The sequence below is a fragment of the Pyxicephalus adspersus genome, chromosome 10, assembly GCF_032062135.1.
Source record: "Pyxicephalus adspersus chromosome 10, UCB_Pads_2.0, whole genome shotgun sequence".
Classification (NCBI taxonomy): Eukaryota; Metazoa; Chordata; class Amphibia; order Anura; family Pyxicephalidae; genus Pyxicephalus; species Pyxicephalus adspersus.
In genome coordinates, this window is record NC_092867.1 from 26,129,571 (window position 1) to 26,157,544 (window position 27,974).

Here is a 27,974-nt window from a genome sequence, read left to right on the forward strand (position 1 = left end):
TTCAAATCCACCTAAATCTCACAGGTACACTGCTTTTTATTATGGGCCTCCAGGTGCTTCTAGCCCCCCTCTATTTCAGCCTGGAAGAGGGATGGAGTGCTTGGCTCACCCATTTCTTCCAAGATCTCAAATAAAATGCTGCAAATCTGCAGCACTGCAATTACCCCCAGCCTTGTTCAGGTCCTTTATTCCCCTTCCCAGGTGAAGTTGGGGTAAATGCAGCCAAATCCCCTCAGAATTTGGTCTCACATTTTTCATTACATTACTATAGTTTTAAAAAGACATTTTTACATACAAAACCTTTAACCCTTTCCCTGACCCTACTATCACTAACCCCCGTGTTCTTTTCCATGTCTGTTGGTTCTACCCCCTCCTTTTTTCTGTTTTTATGTATGAATATTTCTACAGTTCAAAATTGTTCAGGATTGGCTTTTATTTGTGCTGGAATTCTATGTTAATGCTGTTTGTTATGTATGTTTAATAACTTTGAATATTTTTAATGATGGGACAGATTTCTTTCATTTTGAACATTTATCCAGAATCTTAATAGGCCTTTATGTATCTAGAGCAGTACAGGTAGTCCCTGAGTTAGGGACATCCAACATACGGACAACTCCTAGATAAGAACGGGGCTTCCCTGCTCGCTTGTGTGCAGGACAGAGACTTGCAGGAGAAATCTTTTGCTAAACACAGTTGAGGTTGTGGGTGATCTTAAAGCGTACCTAAATTCAGAATTTTCACTTTACATAAAAGGGTAGACAACCCTGTGGGATTGAAGGTAAATGCATTTTTGTTGTTATGGGGGACATTTGATTTTAGTTCGTCTTTAAGAGTGGAGCTGATCTGTAGCATCTTGTAACTCTTTAATGACCCAGACAAACTCTGCAATGGTTTCTCCATCTCTCTGCAATGGTTTCTCCATCTCTCTGCAATGGTATATCCAACTCTGCAATGGTTTTGCTCCAGAAGTTAATGAATGTCTAGGCTCCATACATTTTTTTTTTGCTTTGTTTTAGCTCACAGTGAGGATTATATATCAGTAACTGAGACCATGCTGCCTAATATTATGTTGAGATAAACATCTGTCCTAATTGTATTTATTAAAATAATGTACATGTTCTGACTTACATACAAATTCAACTTAAGAACAAACATACAGTCCCTATCTCGTATGTAACCTGGGGACAACCTGTATTTCTTGGCCTTTATAACAGGAGGGAATGCTTGGGAAAACTTTTATTTCTTCAGGGAAACCCTTCTATAATGACTATAGCCACAGCTCACAGTAATTTATAATGGTGGTCAGTAGGAAGAATGTCACCTAGCAACCTCTGGAGGAACTCTGGCTGGGATACACTGTTCTATCGGGTATTGCTTTACCTGTATGGTTCCATGAGGGGTCGCTGTGTCTAAGCAGCGTTGTTGGGAATCAGAGCCGAGCACCCTCTTGTGTGGACTCGTTGGTGTGTGTCAGAGTGTGCGCAGTGCAGTGCTCGCGCAGAGGGCGGGTGTGTGTGTGAGGTGCTGCCGCCTGTCCCCCTCCTCGGTCTATACACAGCCAGCCGCGGACATGGCGGACAGCGCCAGCGAGAGTGACACAGACGGAGGCGGCGGGAACAGCTCAGTCGCCATGCAGACGTCTTCTTCGGCTTCCTCCTCAAGCAAGTCCGGTATCGTCATCTCGCCCTTCCGCCTGGAGGAGCTGACTAACCGACTGGCCTCTCTGCAGCAGGAGAACAAAGTGCTCAAGATCGAGCTGGAGACCTACAAGCTGAAGTGCAAGGCTCTGCAGGAGGAGAACCGCGACCTGCGCAAAGCCAGCGTCACCATTGTGAGTAGCGGGCGGCACCTGTGGAGTGCCAGCTGTGGGCCGGGACATGCTGCTACTTGTAGTTCCACAGACAGCCCGGGAACCGAGCCATGTGTGGCCCCTGTACGGCCTGCCATACACATGGGGGGATTGTCACCCATCACTGGCTCCATATTAATATCTGGGTGGCCTGGTCACGTGGGGGGTGATGGGTGAGGATGTCAGGTGATCAAGCACAAATCATGGCAGAAATGTGTCATGTGGTCAGCTCATGCCTTTGCCCTTCATTTCTGAAGATTAGAGCCAGCTAGAAGTGTCATTCATATAAATAATGCCATGGCACACATTATATGGGCAAATCAATGCCATGGCACACATTATATGGGCCGATCAATGCCCTGCCACACATATGGTCCGATCAATGCCATGACACACATTATATGGTCAGATCAATGCCATGGCTCACATATGGTCCGATTGGTGCCATGGCACACATATGGTCCGATCGGTGCCATGGCACACATATGGTCCGATCGGTGCCATGGCACACGTTATACGGTCAGATCAGTGCCATGGCACCTGTTATACGGTCAGATCAGTGCCATGGCACCTGTTATACGGTCAGATCAGTGCCATGGCACCCGTTATACGGTCAGATCAGTGCCATGGCACCCGTTATACGGTCAGATCAGTGCCATGGCACATGTTATATGGTCAGATCAATGCTGAGCCTATTGCAATGGGAGGGGCATGGTGGGCAGAGTCCTCTCATAGTTTCTTGTATAAACCATTGACTCATGGTGACATTCCCTTGCACTGATCACGCCCCTTTATAGGTTTTTGTTGCTGCACCTCCATAATCCTTTCCATAAAACCTTTTATGGCAACAATACCATTGTTCGGGTAAAGAGACCCTGTCACATTGCCCATGCAGGGTCTGTGTGTGTCAATATGTCTGTAAAGTGTCCTTCTCCTCCCGTATCTGCACCGTGTCTCTGCTCTCTTGCCTTGTCACAGCCAGCAATGGAATCGCCTGCTGTCGGTGGCCAGGGGCAGATGTAATGTTGATCCCCTGGTCATGTGATGCTGCTGGGCCTGAGCACAGGGCAGGTGGTCACATGATCCTGGTACCTGGAAGCTCCAGGTAGTGGAAAGAGCAGCAGCAGGAGAGTGCAGGAAAGGTGATTGTAAAAGGGTCGGGGACACTTGTTTTACACAATGTGACTTTGCACTTCACGGCTGATTCTGTGCCTTTAATTGTCATCGAAATAAAGTACACAATATTATATCGTCTGCAATAATGACCGGCCTGAATCACTAAAGTGTGACTTTAGTTCCCAGTCCAAGGTACTTTGCTATTCATTGTATTGACAAGATTCAGGCAATATAATATACATATATATATATAGCGAGAGAGAGATTACATTTCAGTATATTGCAGGAGCTAGGTGATTTATAGCAGTTTTTTAAAATCCTATTTTTGTAAATCTGTCATAGTATAAAATCACACAGATCAGTCCATCTGTAAAACATCTAACCCAAGGGTGTTCCAACACGCATGTACCTGCCTTGCCTTGACTGCAACCCCCTGCTGCACAACAAAATGATTGTTTATTATTGTGGTTAGCACCGTATACTTTGACTATATTCCCTTGAGGAAGCCCATGATGACACCATTGCCTTTTGCAAATGGATATTTTGGGCACTTAGCGGTCACTGATGTCTACATTAACCTCTCTGGCGGTCTGATAATATCAGTATTTTTAAGTGTCAAAGCAGTACATTTGACACTTAAATATACTTAATTTTTAAAATTTTCCGCCCCTTAGACTCAGACGTGCCATGCCCACGCGATATCTGCATCCTCTAACCTCGCATTCACACGCACATGCTGCTATCGCCAGAGGATGCCGCGGGCTCGTGGAGACCAGGTAAGCTTTACAATTCCACCCAAAGTGTGGCTCGGGGTTACTGCTTTTGGTACTGAAAATTACCCCGAGCCACACTCTGAATTACCACCAGGGAGGTTAAGAGCCATGTTGCCTTCCTATTGACTGGTAATTGTCATGGGTGGCGCCACCTAATTAACCAGCCACAGCTGATTATTGAATTATTTTTTGTTGCTGGAAGGGAAAGAGCTGATAGTATTCTCCCTCTAATTTTTTTCCAGCTGGATGGGAAGAATCTGTAGGCGGGTGGTGGCCCTGTGTTGTGACCCAACTTTCCAAAAACAGTGGGGCGGTTACTGAAAAGTTCCGGGTGGTGCACCTAGCTAAAAGGGGCTGGGGGGAACACTGTATAATGCTTCTTTAATATCAATACTCTATCCTGTGCGCTAATATTACAATACTATACAATATCAACATTTCCTTACACCTGTGTTACATAACATTTCACTTTGCAACATCAAGCAAAGAATTATCAGCCCTCTGGGCTGACTTTGGTTCCAGATGCACCCAGTAATTGTCAGATACCTGAAAAATTTATCAGAATCGGATGATCAGGATGTCAACTGATACTCCTGAGTCAACATCAGCCAACTCATGGTTTAGCTTTATGAATTTGTCAGCTGGGTTGGAAGGTTTTAGTCTGTTGTTCCTGTTCAGTGTTAAGTGCCAGGGTTGTATGATGTTCCTGTAAACAGAGATAATTGGTCACTTTTGGGATTGTTGTTGGGGGTGGACTCTTTCTATTGCTTGCTTGCTAGGAGGTCATCAGGTTTGTGGGTAGTTTAACTCTATTTATATAATACATTGGAAAAAGTTGTCAGTCCGGTAAATAGTGTTTGTTTCCTGTCCGGGTTAAAATGATCTTAAAGGTGCACGATTCTGAGCTATGGGGTTCATGTTGGATTCACCACCAAGTGAGAAACAGATTCAGAACAATCATGTCACTGATTAAGACTGTAAAGCATTGCTCAACCCAGAATTTTTTTTTATGCCGGGTAGGCAGAAATTGTAGCGGGGTGACAGCACTAAATGACCCAACTCATCAGTAACCACCCAAAAACAGCCGGGTGGTTGCTAAAAAAGTGCAGAGTGGTGTGCCCAGCTAAAAGGGGCTGGGGAGAACACTGGTAAAGTCTGAATTCCATCTTTCTTTCTTGTTCCAGTGGTGAAGCCAAAGATTTAACGCAGCTTCCACAATCTCTTCAGAAACAAGTACCACTCGTAGTTCCTTCTTTATAGGTCCATTTGAAAGTAAAACTCCACAGAAAACACTAAAGAAAACAGTGAAATACATTTGTGCATTTTGATTTATTCACCCCTGCCACACTGCAGAACCCGGTGGCCCCGTGCTCATCACATTGTGTTGTCTGTATCTTGGTCCGAGGTTCACAGGGACACCTTTTACTTTGCTCATTTTAAAGAATACAATTGCATAAAACCTATGTATACTGTAGTGGTAAAATTAGGCTTCATGTAAGTAGGTCAGTATTGTGCAGTTTTAAATTGTGTATTAGAGACTGAATTACTAATTGGTCTGTTAGTGATCCCAGTCTCCAGGTTGTAACTGAAGTCATCTCAAGATTGGAACATGTATTGTAAGGAAATGGAATTAAAGTAATATATTTTATTTAAAGCATTGATCTTGAGGGCAAGTGCTTCTCGTGGTCATAGCTTCATGTTCATTACACTAAGTGATTGGATGCGTTTGTTTATTAAGAGGGAAGCTCTGCTTGGCATTCTAAAGAAACTTGGTTTATTTTTAGTTTTATTTTTAAAACTTCTCTTACAGCACTAATACAGCTTTAGCAACAGCAATTAAGGAAATAGTTTAGCGTTATCAACAATATTCAATGCTTTGGGTGGTTTTTGTAGTTGGCACCTTCTTTTTCTTTATTTAGATTGTAAGCTCTTCTGGGCAATGTCCTCTTTCCTCCTGTGTGACTGTCTGTATTTGTCTGTCATTTGCTACCCCTGTTTATTGTACAGCGCTGCCTAATATGTTGGCGCCATATGAATCCTGTTTAATAATAATAAAAATATTAATTTATGTCTTTGGAATAACACAAAGAACTTTGCCCCATACCTACTGTTTATAGGGTTCACTTAGATTCTGATGGGGGTTATACAGCCTCTTTATTCGTCATCTACAGCTGCCCCTAAATGTCTACATTGATATTTTTTGACCCTTAATGCTACAGTCACTGACTTGAGGCTGGGATACAAATATGTTTTACTGCCCCATTCTCCCGTTCTGTCCCTGACAGATGCTTTACTTGGACCTCCTTTTGCCACTGCTCCCCCAGGTTGAATGATGCTAGGTGGGATAATAATTCCAGGAAACATGAACCCGTCCCCTATGGTGGTGTGCAATCACACCGACCCGGACTCTCTGTACAGCTGCACAGAATTGGAGTCACACATCACTATATGGGCTCTGTTCTGTGCAACCAGCTCTTCAGAGAGAAAAGGACCCCCTTATGTAGCATGGGACTGAATGCTAACAATTGTTACATACATTACAATGCTTTAACATAGCGGCTACATATTTGACAGCAGTGAGCAGTACTCCACCGCTCACCTCCGCCTCCATTCATTCTCATAGCGTCTCCCCCTAGGCAAGGGTTCACTGGCATGAGGAGGAAGGGGGAACTGCTCCACAAACTCATTGCCTGTCTAAACATTCATTAAAGCAACTTTTCTTGACCTTTTAGCATGGGGAACCCTTACAAAATTTTCAAATCTCAGGCAACCCATGCTATAATAATCATATCCACAGCTTACTATACATTAACATGGTGGTCAGTGGGAAGAATCTTACATTGTTGGCCAGTAGGGAGAATTATTCCCATAAAGATAGTCATTGGTGTCAATGGAAATTGGCCTGAGAGGTCCAAATTGCTCATTGCTCAAGAGCCCTGGATGATCCCTAGTTGGGAAACACTGCATTAACATTTTTTTAAAGTGTTTTGTTTTCAAAATGATTGTTTAGCTTATTTGTAAATACATATACTTACCTAAAATATGTTCAAACATAAACTTCCTTGTTTATTTTTCAAATCACACATTTTGGAATTTGTATTTGGAAGCGCATTAGGCAGCATTTTATTGTTAGCACATTATTTCCTAAAGTGGAATCAAACCTGGCCAACTCACCTGTTTGCGTTCCAGTGTTGGGAACTGTAATCTTCCTTCTATTCTTCCTCGATAATATTATTAATAGGAAGGATTTATATAGCGCCAACAACAATAACACAGTGCTGTACAATAAATAGGGGTTGCAAATAATAGAATAGGACAGTGACACAGGAGAAGGAGAGGAGCCTGTCTTCCATAAGATCTTCAGATATATTGATTGGCCTTGCCAGGATAACCTAACCATACGTCATCCCGACACATGCAAGGATGCCAAGTTTCCCTTACAACTAAATCTGACGTTGCTCATACACAGCTCAGTTTTTTTTTTTTTTTTGTTTTTTTTATTTACCAGAAACCCAAAGTGATCAGGCTGAACATACAAACTTAACATTGGAACTTGGAACTAGTTCCACTTTAAAGGACAGGTTAGTTTTGAAAAAAGAACTCCATGCTGCACCTCCCTAGCTTGATATATTGCAAGCTAACATACCACTCAGGTGCCTACTTTACTGCTTCCTTTTTTTTTTCGACGCTTTTCGGTAACATATAACCGTGCCTTCCTTCTATGATCATTTTTTTTTTTGGTGTATGGGGGTCGAGTTTAGTGATTGGGCTTGCACATCATTTCTGCAAACCACTGAAATCCTGGCCAATTAACTAATAAACAAGAACTTCAGTGACTTTCTATTTTTCTGAGGTCATTTTGAGATGAAGATATTTTACCAATTATGGATGTGAATAATGCTTAGCAAAGTTTATTTAAAGATTATTCAACGCAAAATAGCATTTTTTGGGTGGATATAGTGGGTTAAGTCACCATGAAGTAAAAGAATTCAGTAGCTAAATTAAACCGGTGGCACTAGACTTCCCACGTATTTTCAGCTTGCAGAGCTATTACACATCGGTTGGAGTTTTTTTGAGGAATGGTAAAGGAAAAATGGAATTGAAGGGGTTAGCAGACCTGGAGTCTAGGGTGAAAATATTTTGGTGTTTTAGTTTCTGGTAGATATAAGGAACTATTGAGCCTATAGACACTCAACTTAAATATTTTACTCAAATATAAGTAAAATACCATAACTTTAAGCAAAACTTTCACTTAAAAAAAACTTATCTGTGAAAATCCCTCATATGATCCACAAACCAAGCCCAGTAAATCCTGCGCTGTCTCAGGTTCCCTTTTCTTTCTGGGACTTGCTATTCTGTCCAGCGGTGACATCTTCATCTTCCTTACATCACCCAATCTCGCACTGCGCAGGTGCAAGATCGGGTGATATGTCTTCTTCCACCTTATTTGGGGAAAGCCCCTTGACGTATGGACATGTGGCATGCGCAGAAGCAGCAGATCACAGCTTCCTGGGATTTGTGATGTGTGTATCCTAGTAGGCTGTGGAGTTTCCCCTTGTGGTGACCAGTCCACTGTAAATCATTGCTTGTGTTTTATCATTTCCTCAACACCCCATAAACACTTTGTCTCATACGTAAAATACCTATTGCATCTGGCCAACAAAGCATTTGTAGTGTGATTCATTTTAATATTATTGTTTTGTTATTGTTAACAGACATTTTTGATTGGAATGGACTGATCTTGTATCTATGTACGGTTCAGAATTCTATACCTGTACTAGCTGGTATAATTTATTCTATTTGTGCAAACCTGCCAGGTCTGCTTTATGGGAAGGGCAGGACCTGTAAAGTCACTTTTGTCAGATAGCTGAATCTTCCGTTGCACACGTTTATTACCAAATAAAACCTTTCTTTAGTAGGAAAGTGATATCTAATACCTAAAAATGTAAACTCTGCAATTCATTATACCTTATCTGAGGAAATGGCTTAAAGTTGATATCCAGCCAAACTTCTTTTTAATAGATTTGTTTATGGCAGCTACAGCTTAAAACTCTTAAATATCGCTAATTTTCTTGCAGTCTTTTCTCTAGGGAGATTTCCCTTTACTTCTTACTACAGCAGTAAATGAGAGGACATTTCGAAAAAGTTACATTTTCATCCTTTTGAGTTGTTTCCTGCGCAGGAGTTTTTATATACTGACAAATAAAGGGGATACGTCTCCCCAGTGGGGATACAGACAGCGATACAAAATTGACTGAATGTCTAAGGTTACGTACACACGTGCAATAAATACCATGGGAAACGAACGACTGTTCGATGATTGTTAACAAAAGAAGTGCACAACAACGCCAATGAAAGAGGAATGTCACTGGAAGCGAACGTCCGTCCCAACCGATCTGATGGGGCGACGATCGTTCACTATCTATTGTGTGTACGGTCATTCAGTGATCGTGGATTGTTCTGTGATACACTTTCTCCTTTACACGTCACTTCCTGCATCATTCAAACACTCGCATCTAGTGTGTGTACATTATTAGTGGATTATATTTTAACAATCGTATTGTTACAGCACGTACAGAATTGTGCACTATATGATTGTTTAAAATAATCGTTGATCGGTCTTTAATTGTTTGTTTTCGAATGATAATTGTTGCACATGTGTACGTAGCCTAACTCTTCCCTTTGTTATCCTGAAAAAATAACTTAAAATACATTTTAAAGGTTATACAAACCCAAACAATGAACTTCTCCTTTTTGGTCTGTTAATGAGCACCTAATGAGCATTAAACATTGCAGTTGGCGTTGTATGAAAAACTTGCTTTAAATAACAAAAAAAAAAAAACTTGCCTTTACTTCTGATGAGCCCACAATCCCTTCACAGTCTGATTCCGTTCGTCCTGCACATTATCCACACTTTTATATAATATTACAAATGATAGGTCTTATTTAACCTAATAAAGATGATCTGCTTCATAGGCCAAAAACCTTTATGCCCAAAATGCATATCCATGCCTGGCCTTTTCATAAAACTTTTAGTATTCAAATGATTACAATATTTCCCTTTAACAGCAACACTACATTCATGCACTTCCTCTAATGCAATAGATGCAAATGTAAAGACCTCACAAGATGGCATATGATAATATAAAACATGGATAAAGCATAAGGTAACACAGATTTACTAATGTACATGCATTCACTCTTGTTACCTTTTAAAGTGTACCTAAAAAGAAGCTACTCCTTCAATAAAATACTGATAGTATACCTGTTTTTATTGCATGTCATCTCCGTGGCTTTGCAGACACCAGCTGAAGATTGTGGTAATTGGACCCATGCAGCTCTCCAATTCCCATGAGTCAAGGATAGGCATGACCTATTCACCAGGTCACATTTCCTGATAGTCATGACTGCCTGGTGATTTATATCTGACCAGCTCTGCATCAGACTGGCATTGCACAGTTTTTACTGTGATCAGTTTAAATCGGACATTTCTGTTAACGTAAAAAAAAAAAAGTCCACATTTACCTGTTGAATTTGCTTGTTTAAAAAATGTATAGGTTGTCTGTTAACAGACTGTCAGTATGGCGTTGTATCTGCAAGGCTGCATCTTTTGTGAATGTGTACTGGTGGTGTCAGCAAACCTGACAATTCATTACTGCTTTTGGCATGAAAAATATGTGCAGTGTTCACGCACAAATATATAGAACACAGTACAGCATGGGGCAATTTTGGAAGACATCGTATGTTACTAGGAATTTATTTTCTTCTGTGAAGTTCTCTTTTCATGCTAATGTAGTATTAAAATACACTGTTAATCATCATTTTCAAGTCTAACTTGGGAATACTTTCCACAGTATTCTGAGGTTGTTTGTGGGAATCTGTGTGAGTTGCTGCTCCAGTTTCATAGCATTTAGGAAAGAGTTGTCTGCAAAGTGTTTGGGCATTTTGTAGTTTTAACGTCTATATATTATACCTATAATGAAATATTATATACAATGCCATTTCTGACCTGGTTCCAAAATGTACAGCTTGCCTGGTTGGTGTTCTGATCTTCTGCCTTTATTACTTTCTCAATCACTGACCCAGAATAAGGATACAACTCGGGTGTTCAGTAATTGTCACCCAGATATCTGGCTGACTTTTTTTTATATTCTGCATGCTTGTATCAGGTGTGTTACTGGCACTGCTGAGACATTCGACATTCTTAATGACAGCCTGCATGATATCTCACTATAATTCCTCTTTAAGGCTGATCTCCCAAGAAACTATACAAAAACCTGTGTGGTTAGGGCATCCCTTTCACTTCAAGGGTTAAATACTCACCATTTTTTTTTTTTTGCTTAAAGTAATATTAAACAGCAGTTTTCCTTGCTTTATATTTTGCTCCTATGTGTGTTACCCCTTGCTCTTTTTTGTTGGTAATAGACTCTGATGTTGTCACATTGTGGGACCTGCAGTCCTACTTAAAGGTTTCCCACAACCCAGAGAATCCAAAAGAAGAGGAAAGCCCCATCTGCTTGCTAAGCAAGATAGGAGGACTAAAAGTGCTTTTTTTCTGGTTCCCCAGGCAGAAAAGAGTATTCAACCCTTGCAGTGCAGAGGATGCCATGGCAAGAGTAGCTTATTTTCCCAAGAGTTTTACATCTTCCGCCTCTCTGAGTGTAACTTCCCTGGTTAAATGCCTTATTCTTCACTCAGAACCTCTTTACTCTGCCATCTAGCCTCCTGCCATCCAGCATGGTATGGGCCAAGGTAGTCAGGAGTAGTTTGTCTGGTTACTAAAATTTCTTTACCTTGATTTATCTAATTAGTTCCTAAACTTACAAGCGCAGATCTTGTATTGGAGTTATTGGTTCTATAAACTTTTGAAGAAGATGGTATGTGTGTACAGAACTCTGGAGCAGCTTTACTAGTCTGGTTACACCAGATGTAGTCCATCACCAAAGGTAAATTTAAACATTCTTGGGTCACATAGAGATCTACACTGACCACCATGTTATACTGTTTAAATTTATCTGCAGACAAGGACGGCCATATTTATTATAGGTGTAGTATGTGCTCATGGCTTAGCACTGCCCTGCGCTAGTTGTGCATTTTCATTTCTTCTCATTTATTATAAAAGAGCAAGGATATGAAACATGAAAGGCATGTCATACAATACAAGATGCAAACAATTTAAAGTCACTACTCACTAGAAAATATGTATAGATTCTCACAAATTATTAGTTTTAAATACCGATAACTCATCTATAAACTTTCATTTTTCATATGTTTTGTTCACCTTGGTTGGTAATTTGGTAACTAGAAAAAACCTCTCTGTAGATGAATCCTACTGTTTTATCCATATAATTTTCATTGCAAATAAATGAGTAGCAAATCTGGAAAAAAAAAGTTTAATCTATACATATAGTATATATAATAGGTTTAATCCAATATATACCCTTGCATTTTTCAGTTTAACATTTTTACTGTTTCTGAAGGTGTTTTCTGTGCTAATTACAGATAACAGATTGATTAAGAAGGAATCTTATGAAGCTTCAATAAAATGAATGCTGAATTCTGTGTGAATATGCATACAGAAAGATCAGCACATCATTGAAATGAATGAATTGATGAGTCTGATCACCAGAAGGTGATGATAAAGTTAAGGTCTTCTCTATACATCAACTAAAATCAGTTCAGTAGGAAATGGTATAAATAATAAAGGTGGATGGCAGACTACCAGTTTGTGCATTCACTTGCCCCCCTCCCTCTGACATGAATCATCCCTTTTGGCACGGAGCTATGTCAGACACATCCAGTCCATTAGAGCTACTCATCAAATTATTCTGAAATTGGAATGGATGAAGACCAGGTCCCAGTTAGAAACGGAGAGTGCTGGCTGAACAAGAAGCTGAAGAATCACAAGCTTTATGCCTGCTTCAGCCAAGATTTTATGTTTGCATATTCCATTTCTGAGAGTTGGTTATTTAAAAGCGGGATTTCCATCTGCCAAAAAAGAAAAAGTACTTTCGAATTTATAAGATGCACCATTCTATTACCATGATTTATTTATACTGCATGTTGTGGGAGTTCTGCTTACCCTGGCTTTTACTTGTGTAACTTAATCTATTTGGTTAGGGTTCAGCATGCCTGACTCACAGTCTGCTCATAGAAGTTGTCTGTGTCAAATACTTATAGTAATAGCCAAACATGTTTATTTATGCTATCTCTATGCACAGTCAAATAAGACAGCCAACAAGTCCCCTGAAGAAGCCAAGAGGCGAAACGCGTTGCAAAACGTTTATCGCAATATTTATAAACTATGTTGATTTATTCAAGGTTTGTATATGTCTAGCGTAGGTTCAATACCCCCTCTTTATCTATTTGGGGATTGACCTAATTATGTGCTGTACTGATTACAGAATATATCTAATGTGTTTTATATGATTCACAGTATACATTACCAATTTGCCAAAAAAATCCAGTCTTTTCTCTTTTCTTACTCCAGGTATTGTCTATTCACTAAGTGGGGTTGGGAAGAATCACTAAGAAAATATGATTCGCTGATTTATAGACCTGTTCCCATTTACTTAAAATACTATTATAATTGATATATGCAAAGTGACATGTTGTACTGCATAGCAACCAGGGGTGTAGTCATAAAAGGTGCACGGTAATAGTGAAGCCATCCATGGCGAGCGCGCAGGTAAAGAATATACAGGGGGCACACAAAAAATGAGGGCATGACGTGCCCCCCCCACTACAACCCTAAGAGTAACCATGGCTGGCTTTGTGATCAGATTGTGCTATGGGAAGGGTTGGTTGGATTCAAGTGGACACTTAGATTTCTGTTTGCTTTCATTTGTCTTGTATCTGTCCCGTGTAAGTGTGCCTATTATTACTGGCATGCATAAGTTCCTAAGACTATGTTCATGCTGACTATGAGGTTGTGGTTTGTTTCCCACTTCCTTATGCCAGAGAACTGCTACCTCTTGGGATACACTACAAGTATATCCTGGTGGCACCTCCATGGGGAACAAATGGAGTGGCAATGAGCTGGTAAATGTGCAATGTAAGTGTTCAGTGGCTGGAATGGGGTCAGACGTGGGGGATCACTTGGTCCCAATGCAGGTCTAAACCTGACCTAAATTATTTCTTTTTTTCTGAGCTGGTATTGGAAGGGAAGCATTATTAATAACAAACAGGATTTATATATCGCCAACATATTACGCAGCGCTGTACATTACATAAGGGTTGCAAATGACAGACAGATACAGACTATCTAGTATGCTAGTATCTATCTGTGCCATCTAGCTGGCTGCTAGGTGTTATGGAAGCACACACAGATACTTGGCTGTTCAGTATTTTTTTTTTTTTTTTTTTTATTTCCCAGTAGAATTTTTATAAAATAAAATTACAATGATATGAAAAAAATGAAAAATAATATTGAACATTGTAGCAATGTAAAAAAATACTTAAACTCATTGTTAGTGGGTGGTGGTGAACAGTTGATTTATTTTCTCAGTTTGCATAGGAGTATTATTGCTGGATGTAGAGTCCCTTCTGCCACACCTTTGATGACTTCACCTTTAATGTTTAACTAAGCGCTTTCTTTGCCTGGGGAGCTTTTCAGTAATATTTACTGTTTGCTAGTCAGTTATAACCTGTTCCTGATGATTAAACCAGGTCTGTCAACTGCTTGTGACTCTTACCAACACTGTTGTGTTTGTAGAAGCAGATTGGGAAACATTGAGCACTATAAACTTTTACTGAAATGTGATGCAACTGTAGCTTTAACATCAAGGAGACTTAAGCTACGTACACACGTCTATTGGTTCTCCCCCGATAATCGGATCGGGCAATATTGGACGAGTATCTGGCGTTTGTGCAGTGCCCATTAATCGTCCGAACAACGGTCCTGGCGGATCTACGGACGATGGAGGGGGATCGATCCTAATGCAAGTGAAGGGGGAGAGCGCTCAGCGGGGTGCCGCGCCGACGTTTACCCCCTCCTCTCTCTATTGAGCAGAACGGGGCTGTATGTTCCGCACTCGTTCATGCATCGTGCAGTCCTTAGTCATTGGAAAGGATCGTGAAAGGTCCTTTTCTAACGACTATAATTGCACGTGTGTATGCGGCTAAAGTAGAGTCCAAACCAGGAGTGCCCACACTTTTCTGGCTTGCGAGCTACTTTTAAAATGACCAAGTCAAAATGATCTAACAACAATAAAAACTTGGACCCTTGATGCACTCCTGTGCGTGGTAGAGGTTTTTTTTTGAAAGGCAGGGCTCCATGGTCTACTCGCGTTCCCTTTGCGATCTACCGGTAGATTGGCGATCCACCTGTTGGGCACCCCTGATCTAAACAATATGTCTAATGATATAATAAGTGGATAGTGTTATCGTGAATATATGTTCATATTCTACACAAACAAACCCTTTCATTCATCTCCTATTACAGCAGAATTCAAGGCAATGTACTGGTGAACCAGACCTTACATCTTTATCTAGAATTTTAGCCATTTGATATTTGAGAAGTGATTATATTGTGGGGATTGTTACAGATTTGGCCTAAATCTGTTGGATACCTAGTCTACCTTTTTACATTCTGAAGAACAAATGATGGCTGTAATTGCTGCGCATGTAGCAGCCCTTTTCTCTTAGAAACATGGTCGCTTGGAAGTTCACATAAAAGGCAACAGATAAGGTTGCACAGAAATGACTTTGTGTTGATATACTGCTCACTGCTAATATGTTCCCAGTAGACTCTGTTCTTTTCTTGTATGATTGTTTTGTTTTCATTGTTTCTTTCTTTCTTTCTCAGCAAGCAAGGGCTGAGCAAGAAGAAGAATTCATCAGTAACACTTTGTTTAAGAAGATCCAAGCCTTGCAGAAGGAAAAGGAAACACTTGCAGTCAACTATGAGAAAGAAGAGGAATTCCTCACTAATGAACTGTCACGAAAACTCATGCAGGTGATTATATCTTTTTCATTACAGTTTATAACATTGTCTGGACACTAGGAAACAAAGCATAGAAATGCAGCTTTTTGAAATTTCCAGGTTATGTTCAGGGTGATTTTTGCAGAAGCAGCATTTAGTTGGGGAGGGAATACAGATTGGATTATATTGGATACAATGTTGTGTGTTACAACTAATTTATTGGTCCAGAGAAAGGAAGGCACAGACTGCAGATAGATCTTCTTCACTAGCTGTGGAAAGGCAAGGAAGATTCTCAAAATGTCATTATTGGAGTAAAGCAAATTCGGAGATAGGCTAACCATTATGTCCATGTATGCACTGGATAACTTCACTGGATAATATGCTTCTGTGGGACACCTAACCTTCTTTTCCTCTTCTACGCCTGTAACAGCAATAGGTTTTAAAGCAAAGATTAGGCATCTTTTAATTGTGTGTCCTCTATAAAGTCCCTGAGCCATGTAAGAATGTATTAGGCTTCCCATAGAGCACTTGTCAGTGTTAGATGTTGCTTGGTGCTGACATACCAGAAAATTAGTTGCTCAAGGGTTCCAGAAGAACTCTCTGATCCAATGACCCATACTTTGTCTTGATTTTTGAGGTGCTGAAAAACACCCCCAGACCATTCCGCAGCATATGGCTCTCAATAGGCTGATAGTACCACGTCCTAATTTGTAAGTTTGTTTTTTAGTCACTGATTGTTCATCACCACCCTTGTCTAAAATGCTTTATTTAGTTAAAAACGCATTTTAACAAATAGAAGTGAATAAATTTGTAAAAGTGCAAACTAAAAATTGCTGAAGTATTTTATATAAAACAGTTTTTTTAGATGTATTACTTTTAGTGTTTAATTACATCAACATTTTGAAATGTTGCATAAACTATTTTGAACAATACCCTATTGTTTGCTTACTTATCCCAGCAAATCTTAAAGTATTTGTTCAATATAAGCCTGGTTGTTTGCTAACATATGCTCGTCATTTTAGTCAGATTATGTCTTAGGTTTGTCATGTAATGGCTGGTCAGGACAAAGATCCTGCACAGATACTGGGTAAATCATTAGATTTTGATGTCACCAGTCTTGGCAGTAAATTCATTTTTATTACTGTAAAGTTGTTAAATGTTTCTAAGGGATTATGTTGTGTCGGTAAGTGAAGAACAAGTATATCAAGTGCTGTTTTCCCCTAAACCCAGACTATGGTTATAAAGTAAAAACAATTTTACAATAAAGATAGGTCGTTTCTATCAACATACAGTAAGTGGTGAACTATTTGCACTGTCTGACATGTGAATAGATACTTTTTTTGTTCAAAGTTATTAATATATGATCTGGAAAGTATGTAAAAATAAAAAAACACATCAAAATGACTTTCTGGTAAAATGTAGTAACAATTATATAAAAAAAAATCTTTACTTCTTTACACAAAAGAAATTGTCATGCAGTCGACTTTCATAAACATTTAAAGCTGATATTTACAGAAGACACCTTACTACAGGGACCTGCACCTTTGCAATACCAATATCTTGGGTGCTGTTGTATGCAAATCCTTCACAAAATCTAACCCTTCCAGTCCTTGGGTGATCACTAACTCACCCTATTGTGTCAGGAAAACAGAAATGGGATAGACCTACAAGACTCTGCCATTCCCCTTATAGCCTGGTGGAGTATGGTATGGGATCTGAGATGAGTGTAGCTGAATAGACGCTTGGCAGGTGCTTTCACTTGTCTTAGGAGGGCTGAAGGATTCTGCATCCAACAAACATCTGTATATGTCAAATGCCTGGTCTCCTGCCAGTGGCTCGGGTTCCATCCACCGGCTTCATATCGCAACTGTGTTCTGTAGTGACATAGGGCTGGTTGAAGGAATTCTAGATTAAAGACCAGAACCAGGCATACAGCACTCTGAAGTGTGGAATGCAGACAATTATTCTGAAGCTTTTGCTCTTCAGCAGTATAAAGATTGGAGGCAGCACCAAACATTAAGGTGAGTAATAATCTTTTATTTGCAAGGTATATTAAGGAAAAAGGTTTAGCAACAGGGTCGGTTAACAGGTTTACTTTAAGTGGTAATCATAATGTTGGGCTGTTTTCCTTGTGGTGCAATATAGCTATGTGAAACAACAGTTCGCCATTTTGTCAAACATATAAGGGCAAGAAATTAAAAATGTCTTGCATCATTTTCCTTGAAAATATAGCAAAATATCTTTGCAGATTGTTTATTGCCCTAGCCTTGTGTGTCAATATACAAGCAACCTTTTATTTCAACTTTTTTTTTTTATCTAACTAGCATGCTCTGATCTGGTCTTTGCATACACTTGTATGGTCAGATGATCTGAGATGTTTGAAGGTTATACAATCAAACATCCTTGTCCTGTTGGTAGGGTACCTTTTACAGCTACCGTTTGATCTCACGTTACTTACCGCTGCTTTTGTCTTCTTGTTCATAAAATTAAACTGTTGCTAAAAGTCAATATAACTGTAAATTCCTCCCTAATCAAATAACCCTCTGTTTACAGCAAATTCCTAACTCGAACATTCCACCCACATCACATCCCCTTTACTGACTATTCCATTAACAGGAAACCAGCAGAGTGTATCGTAGCTGCTGAACAAAGAATGCTGACTGATTCCATATAATCTACACAGATAGATTGATATTTTACTAGTACAATATAAAATAAAGGACATCAATCTTAAGATGAATTTCAATTCTCAACATGTGCACGGTCTGGACAGAGTTTGTGCATTCTCTCTTGTTTGTATTGATTTCTATTTTATGTTATTTCTTCCTGAAAAATATCACATATGTGAGAGTGCCATAGGCACACCTGTACATTATCCCTGTACTCCTGTACTGATATTGCATCCGGAGACGGTGCAAAACAAGCCATGGCCTTTGCAAGGAAATCAGTTATTGGTGTTAACTAGTCTTTTGCCCCTGATGTCAGTTAATTTCCTCTATAAAGGATTACCTTCAAACAAAATGCAGGTATTATGATGTCAAACTTTGACTGTGCATTTAGTCTGTAAGGCTGGTGAATACTTTGCCAGCAGTAGATCATTGATGGCAAAAAGAGTTTTTCATCTGCCTTGTCAGATGATGATGCTGTTGAAAAAAAAAATGTACATAACGCATCCCGTGAGCCTCTTGGGTGCTCCTCCCATTCGGAGAGCCCTTTAGTCAAGGTAAGGTAAGGTTAGTAAGGAAAAAAAATTGCAGATCATTGTCACGCAATCGCAGTGAGATGAGCAAGTTTTTTCCTCATCTATGTCACCCGACACAGGCGCGAGATCGAGCACGTGCAAGGAAAGCCTAGATTGCCAGGTTTACCTACCAACCACTGCTGAGCTGTGCAGTTGAAGCTCAGCAAATGTTAACCGCTGTGCAGCAATCAGGCAGGTAAGAACAGTTATTGCAGAAGGAATATTGCCCGACCCTTTTTCCAACAACCACTCACCTGATTAGTTTTTTTTTTTAAAGTGGGGCTTTAGTTCCACTTTAACCTGGGATAGTATTAAGATTTTGTCATTGAAAACTACAACGTTTCTGCAATCTCCTGGTCCTGAATAGATCAGAAGGGAGTAGAGTGTCAGTATACCAAACTGCCCTCCCCTAGCATTGTTCTTTACAGTAGTAGCTGTTAGAAATGTAAAGCAGCAAGCTTCTGGAAATAGCATGGGATGGTTATTATGTCATCGTAAACTGAAAAGTTTTGACTCTGCATATGTTATGCTTGAGGAGCTTGGTTTTACCCGGTCAGAGTTATCAAATAAGCGTAAACACCTCTTCCTGTGCTGAAGAATCTGCAAAAAGGTCTGTCAAAGCTGACCCTGCAAAGTAGCTGGTGTTTTTAATTGTCTACCTGTATTGCTTCTCATGCCGATGTCTATCTGGTTTAGTTAGTGATTGGGAATATCACCGGTAAGTTTGTGTGGGAAGGTCTTTTCAAACAAAGTCTTAGCACACAAATTTATCTGACAGATGAGTCATATACTTCCCGTGCAGCGATAGAGACTTGTGTATTTCTAGTAAAGTTTTCAAAAAAAAATAGGGATTTTTTGTTCACTTCTATTACAATACGTGTTGAAAAGCTGGCCATGGGAACTGTCTGGCCATTGCCTACTTTACGGTGCAAATATTTTCTTGTGCATAGCATACTTTATAGACCATACAGCACTAACATGGCTTACATTAACCTTCACACTGCATTTTTCTGTTTAGTTGCAGCACGAGAAAGCGGAACTTGAACAGCACTTGGAACAGGAGCAAGAGTTTCAAGTTAACAAACTGATGAAGAAAATTAAGAAACTGGAAAACGATACTATCTCCAAACAGCTAACACTAGAACAGGTAAATATAGCCCGTGCAAAGTAGCCTTTTGTTTCCAGATACAAGCGTGCAGAACAGAAAGGGGAAACTGGGTTGTGGTGCTTGTTTTACTTGCACGTGAACCCTAATGACTTGCTTCAAAAGCAAGATTTTATTTTTTTTGTAAGAAATTTTGCATGTAATGGGGCATTTCTAATTCTCCCTAATGTACTCTTTTTTTCTGATATTTATTAGTTATATGTTACTAAGCTGCTGTCTTAAATGAAAAGAGAACAAAGGACTGGACTTGCAGGGGCCACATGGAGCAGTGAAATAGGGAGAGATGAAAGTTTCTACCCTTTGATTGTGCAGTAAATATCATGCAAGGGCTGCACCACATCTGGGTCACCTTTTAAAAAAAGCTACAACACACGTAGGGCTCTATTTATCTGGTATTCCCTCAGACGTTCCCTGGTGGGAATCAATTACTGCCATTGAAACAAATAGAGCTGGAAGATTCCCACAGGGGAATGTCTGATTCCTTGTTTTATAAATAGAGCCCATAGACTTGCAAGTATTTATGGCCTAATAATAAGAGAAAAATATTGTACTAAATAAGCCAAAACTTCATTTTCTGTTCCACCATGTATGCATGCAATGGAAGCACAAAAGTCAAGCATGCTTTTGTATATTTGCTGCAGTGTTACAACATTGGTAATTCAATACAAATGTCTGACCTAGAAGCTCAGAAGCCAGAAATGCTGCTGCTGCAGTGTTACAGCAGTAATTTGATTGTCTTGCAGGGTTTTTTTTTTTAGTCCTAGACCGAGAATAAGCATGCACCACATAAAGGCAGAATCCAAGATCTGCTGCTTGTTCACTGATTTGTGACTGAGTATTTAAGCTATTGGATGTTAATGGCATGTAAGCAAGTAACATTTTCAGAAGGTGAGGTTCTGGGATGAATACAGCTCTTACTCCTTGCTATTGCTTAGGCCGGTTAGCTGCTGTCTGCCTTTGTCCCTTATGGGAGTTATTTTCTCTCAGATAACATCTGCTTACTCCTGTGAGACAGGTAGGCCTCTGATGTTGACTCACTGATTATAATTCAAGTAAGTTTCAAGTTGTTTCTTACTTTGACCTATTATTATTTACTATGGCTTCTCAAAACTGATTTAATAGCAGCTTAAAAATTATCCAAAGGAATAGGTGGCATAAATGGCTTAATACACTGTGGAAATAATGATATATTTAAAGACACTGTCACAAGAAGGGCAAAGTGACATTGACTCTGAAGAGGTTCTCTTCCCTGTACCTCCTCATACTTGCTAGTGCTCGTTTGCATCTTCTTCTGTCTTCTCAGCTGGCACTAAAATGACTGGTGTTGGCGACCAAGGGGATCTATTACAAAAACACAAAAATACAGCGGTTATTGTTTTTGCTGAGGAGGTCACATGCTACTTCATATTGAAAAAAGTGCCATTTATCTTTACTATTGGTTGTACGAGAACACCAGTATGGAAAGTATGATGGGGTTTTGTCTGCCACTTGCATGCTGTCTGTCACTGTTCACTGCAGGCAAGGCAATAAAATCTTTAGAAGATAAACATTTAGACATTTGGCAAAGCATTGTGTTGCACATATCACTTGTGAAAAGGACAGTCATGCTGCTACCTTCTGGCCAGTAGAAAGGTGTCTCTGCTCCCTTTCTCCTGGAATAAAGTGATAATGATTCTTTGTCCATTAACAAGGCTATAAAGGTGGAAATAGACCAAGAAATTTGTGATGCGTAGGCAGGCAGAAAGATGAATTGTTTACAGTATATGGCATACAGATTATTCATCTCGGATGCCTGTTTTACAGTTTTCTTGGGTTCTAACCTTTCCAACAGTATATTTAATAAATGTTTTATTGCTTTGTATATCCTCACTCTGGAGATTTTTCCTTACATGTTTCCTATCAGGTCAGCAGGCAGAAATGGGAAATCGCCCCATTGAAGACCTAGCACTGAAATCCATACACTTTCCAACTGACCAAAGCAAAAAAAAAAAAATTCTGGCAGGGTTTGATTTTTTTTTGTGTGTATGTCACAGCTTTGGTTTACTAAAGCTGAACATTTTGGTTTTATCTTGATCATTTTTCAACACCTCTGCATATGTTCATTTTCTAACAGAAATCTTTTTATGCACCCAGCTAAGACGTGAAAAAATTGACCTTGAAAATACTTTGGAACAAGAGCAAGAAGCACTAGTAAACCGCCTTTGGAAGAGGATGGACAAACTTGAAGCTGAGAAAAGGTTGGTTTGCAACATCTCTTATATATTGTCTGAAAATGTGGGTTACTGCATTAATCGTAAATGATTATCTTAAAACATCTTTATTTACAATCATGTGATCACTCGGAAATGGCAGTGTTGAAAAAAATGCGCAAGATGCGCAAGGAAGGAGTGTGGAGGTCATGACGATTACCAGTATGTGCAGGAAAGGAGTGAGAAACGTACGATGATGACCAGCATATGCAAGAGATGCATGTGGAGGGTATCATGGAAGTATATGCAAGAAAGTGAGCAGGGTGTGACAATAGTGACAATATGTTAAGGAGAAGAGTGCAGAAAAGTTAGTAGAAGTTAGTATATGATAAACTGAGCAATATGTGCAGGAGAGGAGTGTAAAGAGTAAAAAGGTGGGCATTATATGCAGAAAAGGAGCGTGGAGGATATTTTGTTGAGCATTTGCAGGAGATGCGTACAAAGAGTGTGATGGTGGCATTAATTAAAGGTAAGGCGTAGGAAGGGAATATGGAAAAAATTATGTGAAGGAGTATGTGCAGGACAGGAGTCCAGAGGTTGACGTGACAGGAGTTATATGCAGTAAAGAATTGTGGAGCATATATATAGGCAGGCAGTATGTGACGATTTGGAGTTTAAAGGGTATGATGGTGGTGGTTGATAGCTTGAGATAAGTGCAGAGGGTATGATGGTTCTGTGGTCACATATGTTGTGCCAAGCAGCAGTGGGCTGCCGTCTCAACTGGTGTAATCGGGAGCTGGGTGCTACAGTATAGACTAGTGTGTTTAGGAACTAGGTACTATATATAGTGAGGACTCGTGTGCAGGGGAACTGCATGCTCTGTGGACTAGCGAGATTGCGTGCTGCTGTTGGTATTGATTTGCCAGGGAGCCGAGTTCTGTGGTTGAGACTGGTTTGCCAGGGCTGCAGTCTGGAGTGGCACATTAGGGCAAACTAGGTGCAGTTATCGGTACTGGTCTCTGCAGGAGCTGGATGCTGAAGTCTGAAGAGGTGGAATGAAAGTGTTCAGTGGTGTGGGAAAGTAAGAAGATTTTTTTTCCTGCTGGTCATGCATGTTTGGTCTCGCTTGGAGCGATCTTCCACTGGCAAAAAGGAAATATGTAATGAAAAAAACAAAAGCATGATAAAAAAAAAAGCCACACTCAGCTATAACACTGTTTAACAAACATTTTCTTGCCAAACAGAATAAAGTCATTTTAGGTTATTGGTTTTGCTAGATTGGCTCTAGTTTTTCAAATAATGACCTCAATATTATCCCTATGGAAAACTAATGTGAACTAAACATGAAAATTAAGCAAAATTAAACTAGATACTTAATGTCAATATATTCTATATTCAGTATATTTACAGTTTATATGATTTCCTTCTATGCTCATGATCAGGACAACCACATTGAAGGCTCCAGCAGTAGTCTGCCATCATGTGTCTATCCCATCTGCCCTGATACCTTTCTTACATCACTTAATATCTTCATGGAACCTCTCCCCTTGTTCCTCACTGAAATCACCAACGTTTTCTTGAAATTTTTGCAAATGGCTATGGAGATAGTGTACCTTTTATGTTCATAGAAGCACCCAAATTTTTAAAGTTTAAGAGCAAGTTTTGTACCAGTTCTTCATAATTTTATGCTTTATGGTTACCCAAGAAGTTCATGACAACCATGACATAGCTGTGCCAGGCAGAAGCTTCAGTATCAGTCATGAAACTTGTGAAATTTAAATCATTTATCAGTTTCCAAATCTGGGGTCCATAAGGATTCCTGCTTTTAAATTTTCAGTACTCAATCCAGGGAAGAATCTACAAATGTATTTGAAGCAATCACCATCATTGTTCAGAGCTCTAACAAATTGCTTCATTATTCCAAACTTTTTGTGTAGTGGAGGGAGAATGATTTTTTCTTTGTCAACCATTGGCTCGTTAATGAAGCTCGCTGCACCATTTTTCATGTTTTCCCTTGGAGGCCATGTCACTTTTTTCCAGTGATCCTGCTTTGCTCTCCTATCCCACAAGCAGATGAAATGTTTACTTTGTGTATCCACTTTGCTGTCCAAGTAGGAAGTTCACCATTTTTAAACCAACACATATGGACCATTGTTGTTCATGATAGCAAAGCTTTTGTAAGACCATTTGGATATTTTCATATTCTTTAAGTTTTGTTGAGTGACTAATTGGAATTGATGCATAGCAGTTGCCATTATGCAGGAAAACAGATTTCAAACTTCGAGTGGAGCTGTCTATGAAAAGCCGCCAGTTTTCTGCTCGGTATTCTGGTACTCCCATATGGGCTATTAGTCCAGGGATGTTACAACAGTACACAAAGTCCCCATCTTCACTGAAATATGGTAGGAGTGTCACCTCTCTTGTCCTATAAACCATAATTTTATCTTCCGGTCTCAGCCAGTTCTTTTCTTTTAGCCTGGATGATAAAAGTTCAGATGCTTGTTTTGACAGACTTAGGTAAGGTAATAAATCATTGAGCTCTTCTTGAGAGAACTGGTGGTTTGATGAAACACTTCCTTCATATTCACTTCCACTGCTAACTCCTGGATTACACCCCAAACTCTGTATATCCTCCATGTCAGATACAGGAATATCAGGGAGTGTACTGAACACTGGTATGGGAACATCAGCAGCATGCGGCACAGGTCGTCTCACCGATCCCAAATCGGGGTACTCCCACTTGTTTTCTTGTAACAAATGAAACCTTCACATTCACAGCACAAAAATAACAATCATTTTGATGATTTTTGGGCTCTCGCCATACCATGGGTACACCAAATTTCAAACTTCTCAGTTTTCCATTTTTCCACGTTGTTCCATTTCCACGTTCCATTGTTCCAAGTTTTGCATACCATATGGGGAGCCCAATACTTATCTTGGTCCCCAAGTTTAATACCAAAATATGCAAGATATGCTTGTTTCACAAACTCTGTAATATTTCTTCTCTGTTTTTGCTGTGAATATTCACCACAGCTGTAGCAAAATACATTAGGGTCATTTAAACAACTTCTTTTTGAAGAACTCATATTTCTGTAAAAAAAGAAAATGTATGAATAAAAAAAAAGGCAAATGAAAGTTTCATGAAAACAATAATGCGTTTAATATATAAAATGCAAAACATATATAAAATTCAAAACATAAGTGTAAATAAAGATTGATAATAATATGCTGTGTTAACATTTGTTGTTGGTAAAATTGTCTATTCCCATTCCTGTATCACAAGAACTAGAGCCAATTAAATGAAACTGATGTCATTTCTGGATTCAGCAGACCTGAAATACAGTAAATATTATGGAAAAAACATTTTTTTTGTTGAGCTGTGTAATTTTTTTTTTTCAAAAATAGAAATCAAAAAGGATATACATTCTCTGAAATACATGCCTGAGCCATATAAATGCCTAATGGTTGAAAGCCTTGGAAATCCAAATTTCATTGTAGCAACTTGTTTTTAGAATTCTACAGGAGAAATTAGACCAGCCCGTGTCTGCCCCTCCATCACCACGAGACATATCAATGGAAATAGACTCCCCAGAAAACATGATGAGACATATACGATTCCTAAAGAATGAAGTAGAGAGGTTAAAGAAACAACTACGGGCTGCACAGCTACAACGTAAGTGAAAGTTGCTCTTTGCATGTGTCTTTCCCTGCTAGAAAACTCCAGTTTATTGGAACACAGGATCAGGTTATAAACTGAGGTTAATAAAATCTCTGCATGTTACTAGTTGTATCCTGCTTCTTTTAGAAGTGATAATTACCAAAGAACTCTTTCTTTTTTTACCCATCTCAGCAGCATATTACAGAAAAGGGGATATGATGCATTACCTTTACTAGAAAATATTCCTGCATCTAAAAGCATGGTACCAGGAGAGAGTGCTGTTTAGGTCAGAAGACATTCTCTGTCGTAAACTGAACAAGCAACTCCTGTGCCAAGAGTTGGTTAACCAGCAGGATGTACTTTGAGCCAGGAGAATGCAGGCAATATAATGGATAGCAAAACTTCCCTCCAGAGAAAAAAATCTTTTATGCTGGTAGTTTTGAGAAGCTGCAGAAACAAGTACAAATGTTTAAGTTTTAATTAAAGGGCAGTTGTATTTTAAGCTGTTTGGCCTAGTAAATCTTTTTATTGCATCAAGAATGGCCACTAGACTTCCAAATTTAATTACAGTTTTGTTTTTTCCAGTGCTTTACCACTACCATTGTAATAACATTAATGTAAACGATGGTTTATCATATGCAGATACAGAGAAGATGGCTCAGTATTTGGAGGAAGAACGTCACATGAGGGAAGAAAACCTGCGGCTTCAGAGGAAACTTCAGAGAGAAATGGAGAGGCGAGAAGCCCTGTGCAGACAGCTGTCGGAAAGCGAGTCAAGCTTAGAAATGGATGATGAGAGGTCTTGTGGTTGATGTACCTCCTCAATAAATTGAGTCCTATTCCTGGTGGCAGTTGTTGACTTAAAGTGGGAACTGAAGTCCACCGGTGTCCCTGAGGTTTTTGCCGTAATGTGAAAATATGCACAGCATATTTACACACTATGGTAGGCTTTCCTGTGAAAGTGCCACCTATCTCCAAAATACACATCCCTAGAGACAGGTCTTGCCTCATCATTAAGTCTCTGCCTCTTGCATTTTTGCAACGTTGTCTTCCAGGTTTGGCAGTTTTGCCCATCTTGGTTGACCAACCCCCCGACCCAGTATTTCCCTGTTACTTTGCAATATTCCAAATCCTAAGTATAAAGGGAGCAGTGATTTCACTACTTCGTCACATGGCAGTGTTTGTGCCTAGTTATTGGTATTTTATGGACCTAAAATATACATTTACAGCAGGTGAAGTCACAGGAAATTATATGCACACTAATTCGAAGTGCATAAATCAGGTGGTACTGAAACTATTTGGATCAAAATGACATCCAGACAACTAGCATTCCAAGATGAAGTTAGCAGCAACAGTTAGCATATTTCTTTAGACGCTGTTTTTTTAAGCGCTTGTTTATCTGAAATTGTTTAATGCTCTGTCCTGTTGTAGTAAGTAAATTGTTTTTTTCTACAGATATTTTAATGAGATGTCTGCACAAGGATTAAGACCACGCACCGTATCCAGTCCTATTCCCTACACGCCATCCCCAAGTTCCAGCAGACCCATTTCTCCTGGTAATTATCATTTTTGTGTTTCTTGCACTTAAAGGACTTGTTGCAAATTAAAAACATCTTTAGACAAGGCTGTCTTATAAGCACGTATTCCCAATTCACGCTGCACATTTTAGAGATGTGTATCACACATAGGCAAAACACTCATGTCAACTAAATACTGGAAATACTTAACAGTAGGCATGGGAGAAATGGACAAGGATGACTTGGTCTGATGAATCATGTTTTCTTTTAGGTTATGTGAATGTCTGGGTGCATGTGATTTCAGGATGCATTATGAGAAGAAGGCCAGCCAAGGCAGTGTAATTTAAAGGACCTGCTGCTAATAGCTTAAAGCTAGGTACCATAGGTCATCCTTGCAGGTCTTGTGGAGTCCATGCCTTTACAGGGAAGAGCTGTTATAATAGACCATGAGTTCTACAGCCTCTTTCCACCAGCTACAATATGCTAGTGTCCTATTGCACGTGCAGGTGTTGGGTAGAAAAAGAGCTTTGAAGGACTTAAAGG

General features: G+C 39.6%; 1 protein-coding gene across 2 annotated transcripts in view; it reads left to right on the plus strand.

The window, feature by feature from the left end:
• Positions 1-1,480: 1,480 nt before the first annotated feature.
• The window catches only part of CCDC6 (coiled-coil domain containing 6), a 29,129-nt gene continuing 2,635 nt past the window's right edge, over positions 1,481-27,974 (plus strand). The window contains exons 1-7 of one of the 2 annotated variants that reach the window (XM_072425033.1): positions 1,481-1,831; positions 15,545-15,694; positions 19,921-20,049; positions 22,201-22,304; positions 25,769-25,929; positions 26,557-26,713; positions 27,370-27,470. In XM_072425033.1, coding sequence (XP_072281134.1) covers positions 1,571-1,831; positions 15,545-15,694; positions 19,921-20,049; positions 22,201-22,304; positions 25,769-25,929; positions 26,557-26,713; positions 27,370-27,470 — 1,063 coding nt within the window. In that variant the 5' untranslated portion in view covers positions 1,481-1,570. The remainder of the gene's footprint in view (positions 1,832-15,544; positions 15,695-19,920; positions 20,050-22,200; positions 22,305-25,768; positions 25,930-26,556; positions 26,714-27,369; positions 27,471-27,974) is intronic. The other variant, XM_072425034.1, reaches the window with a different exon arrangement.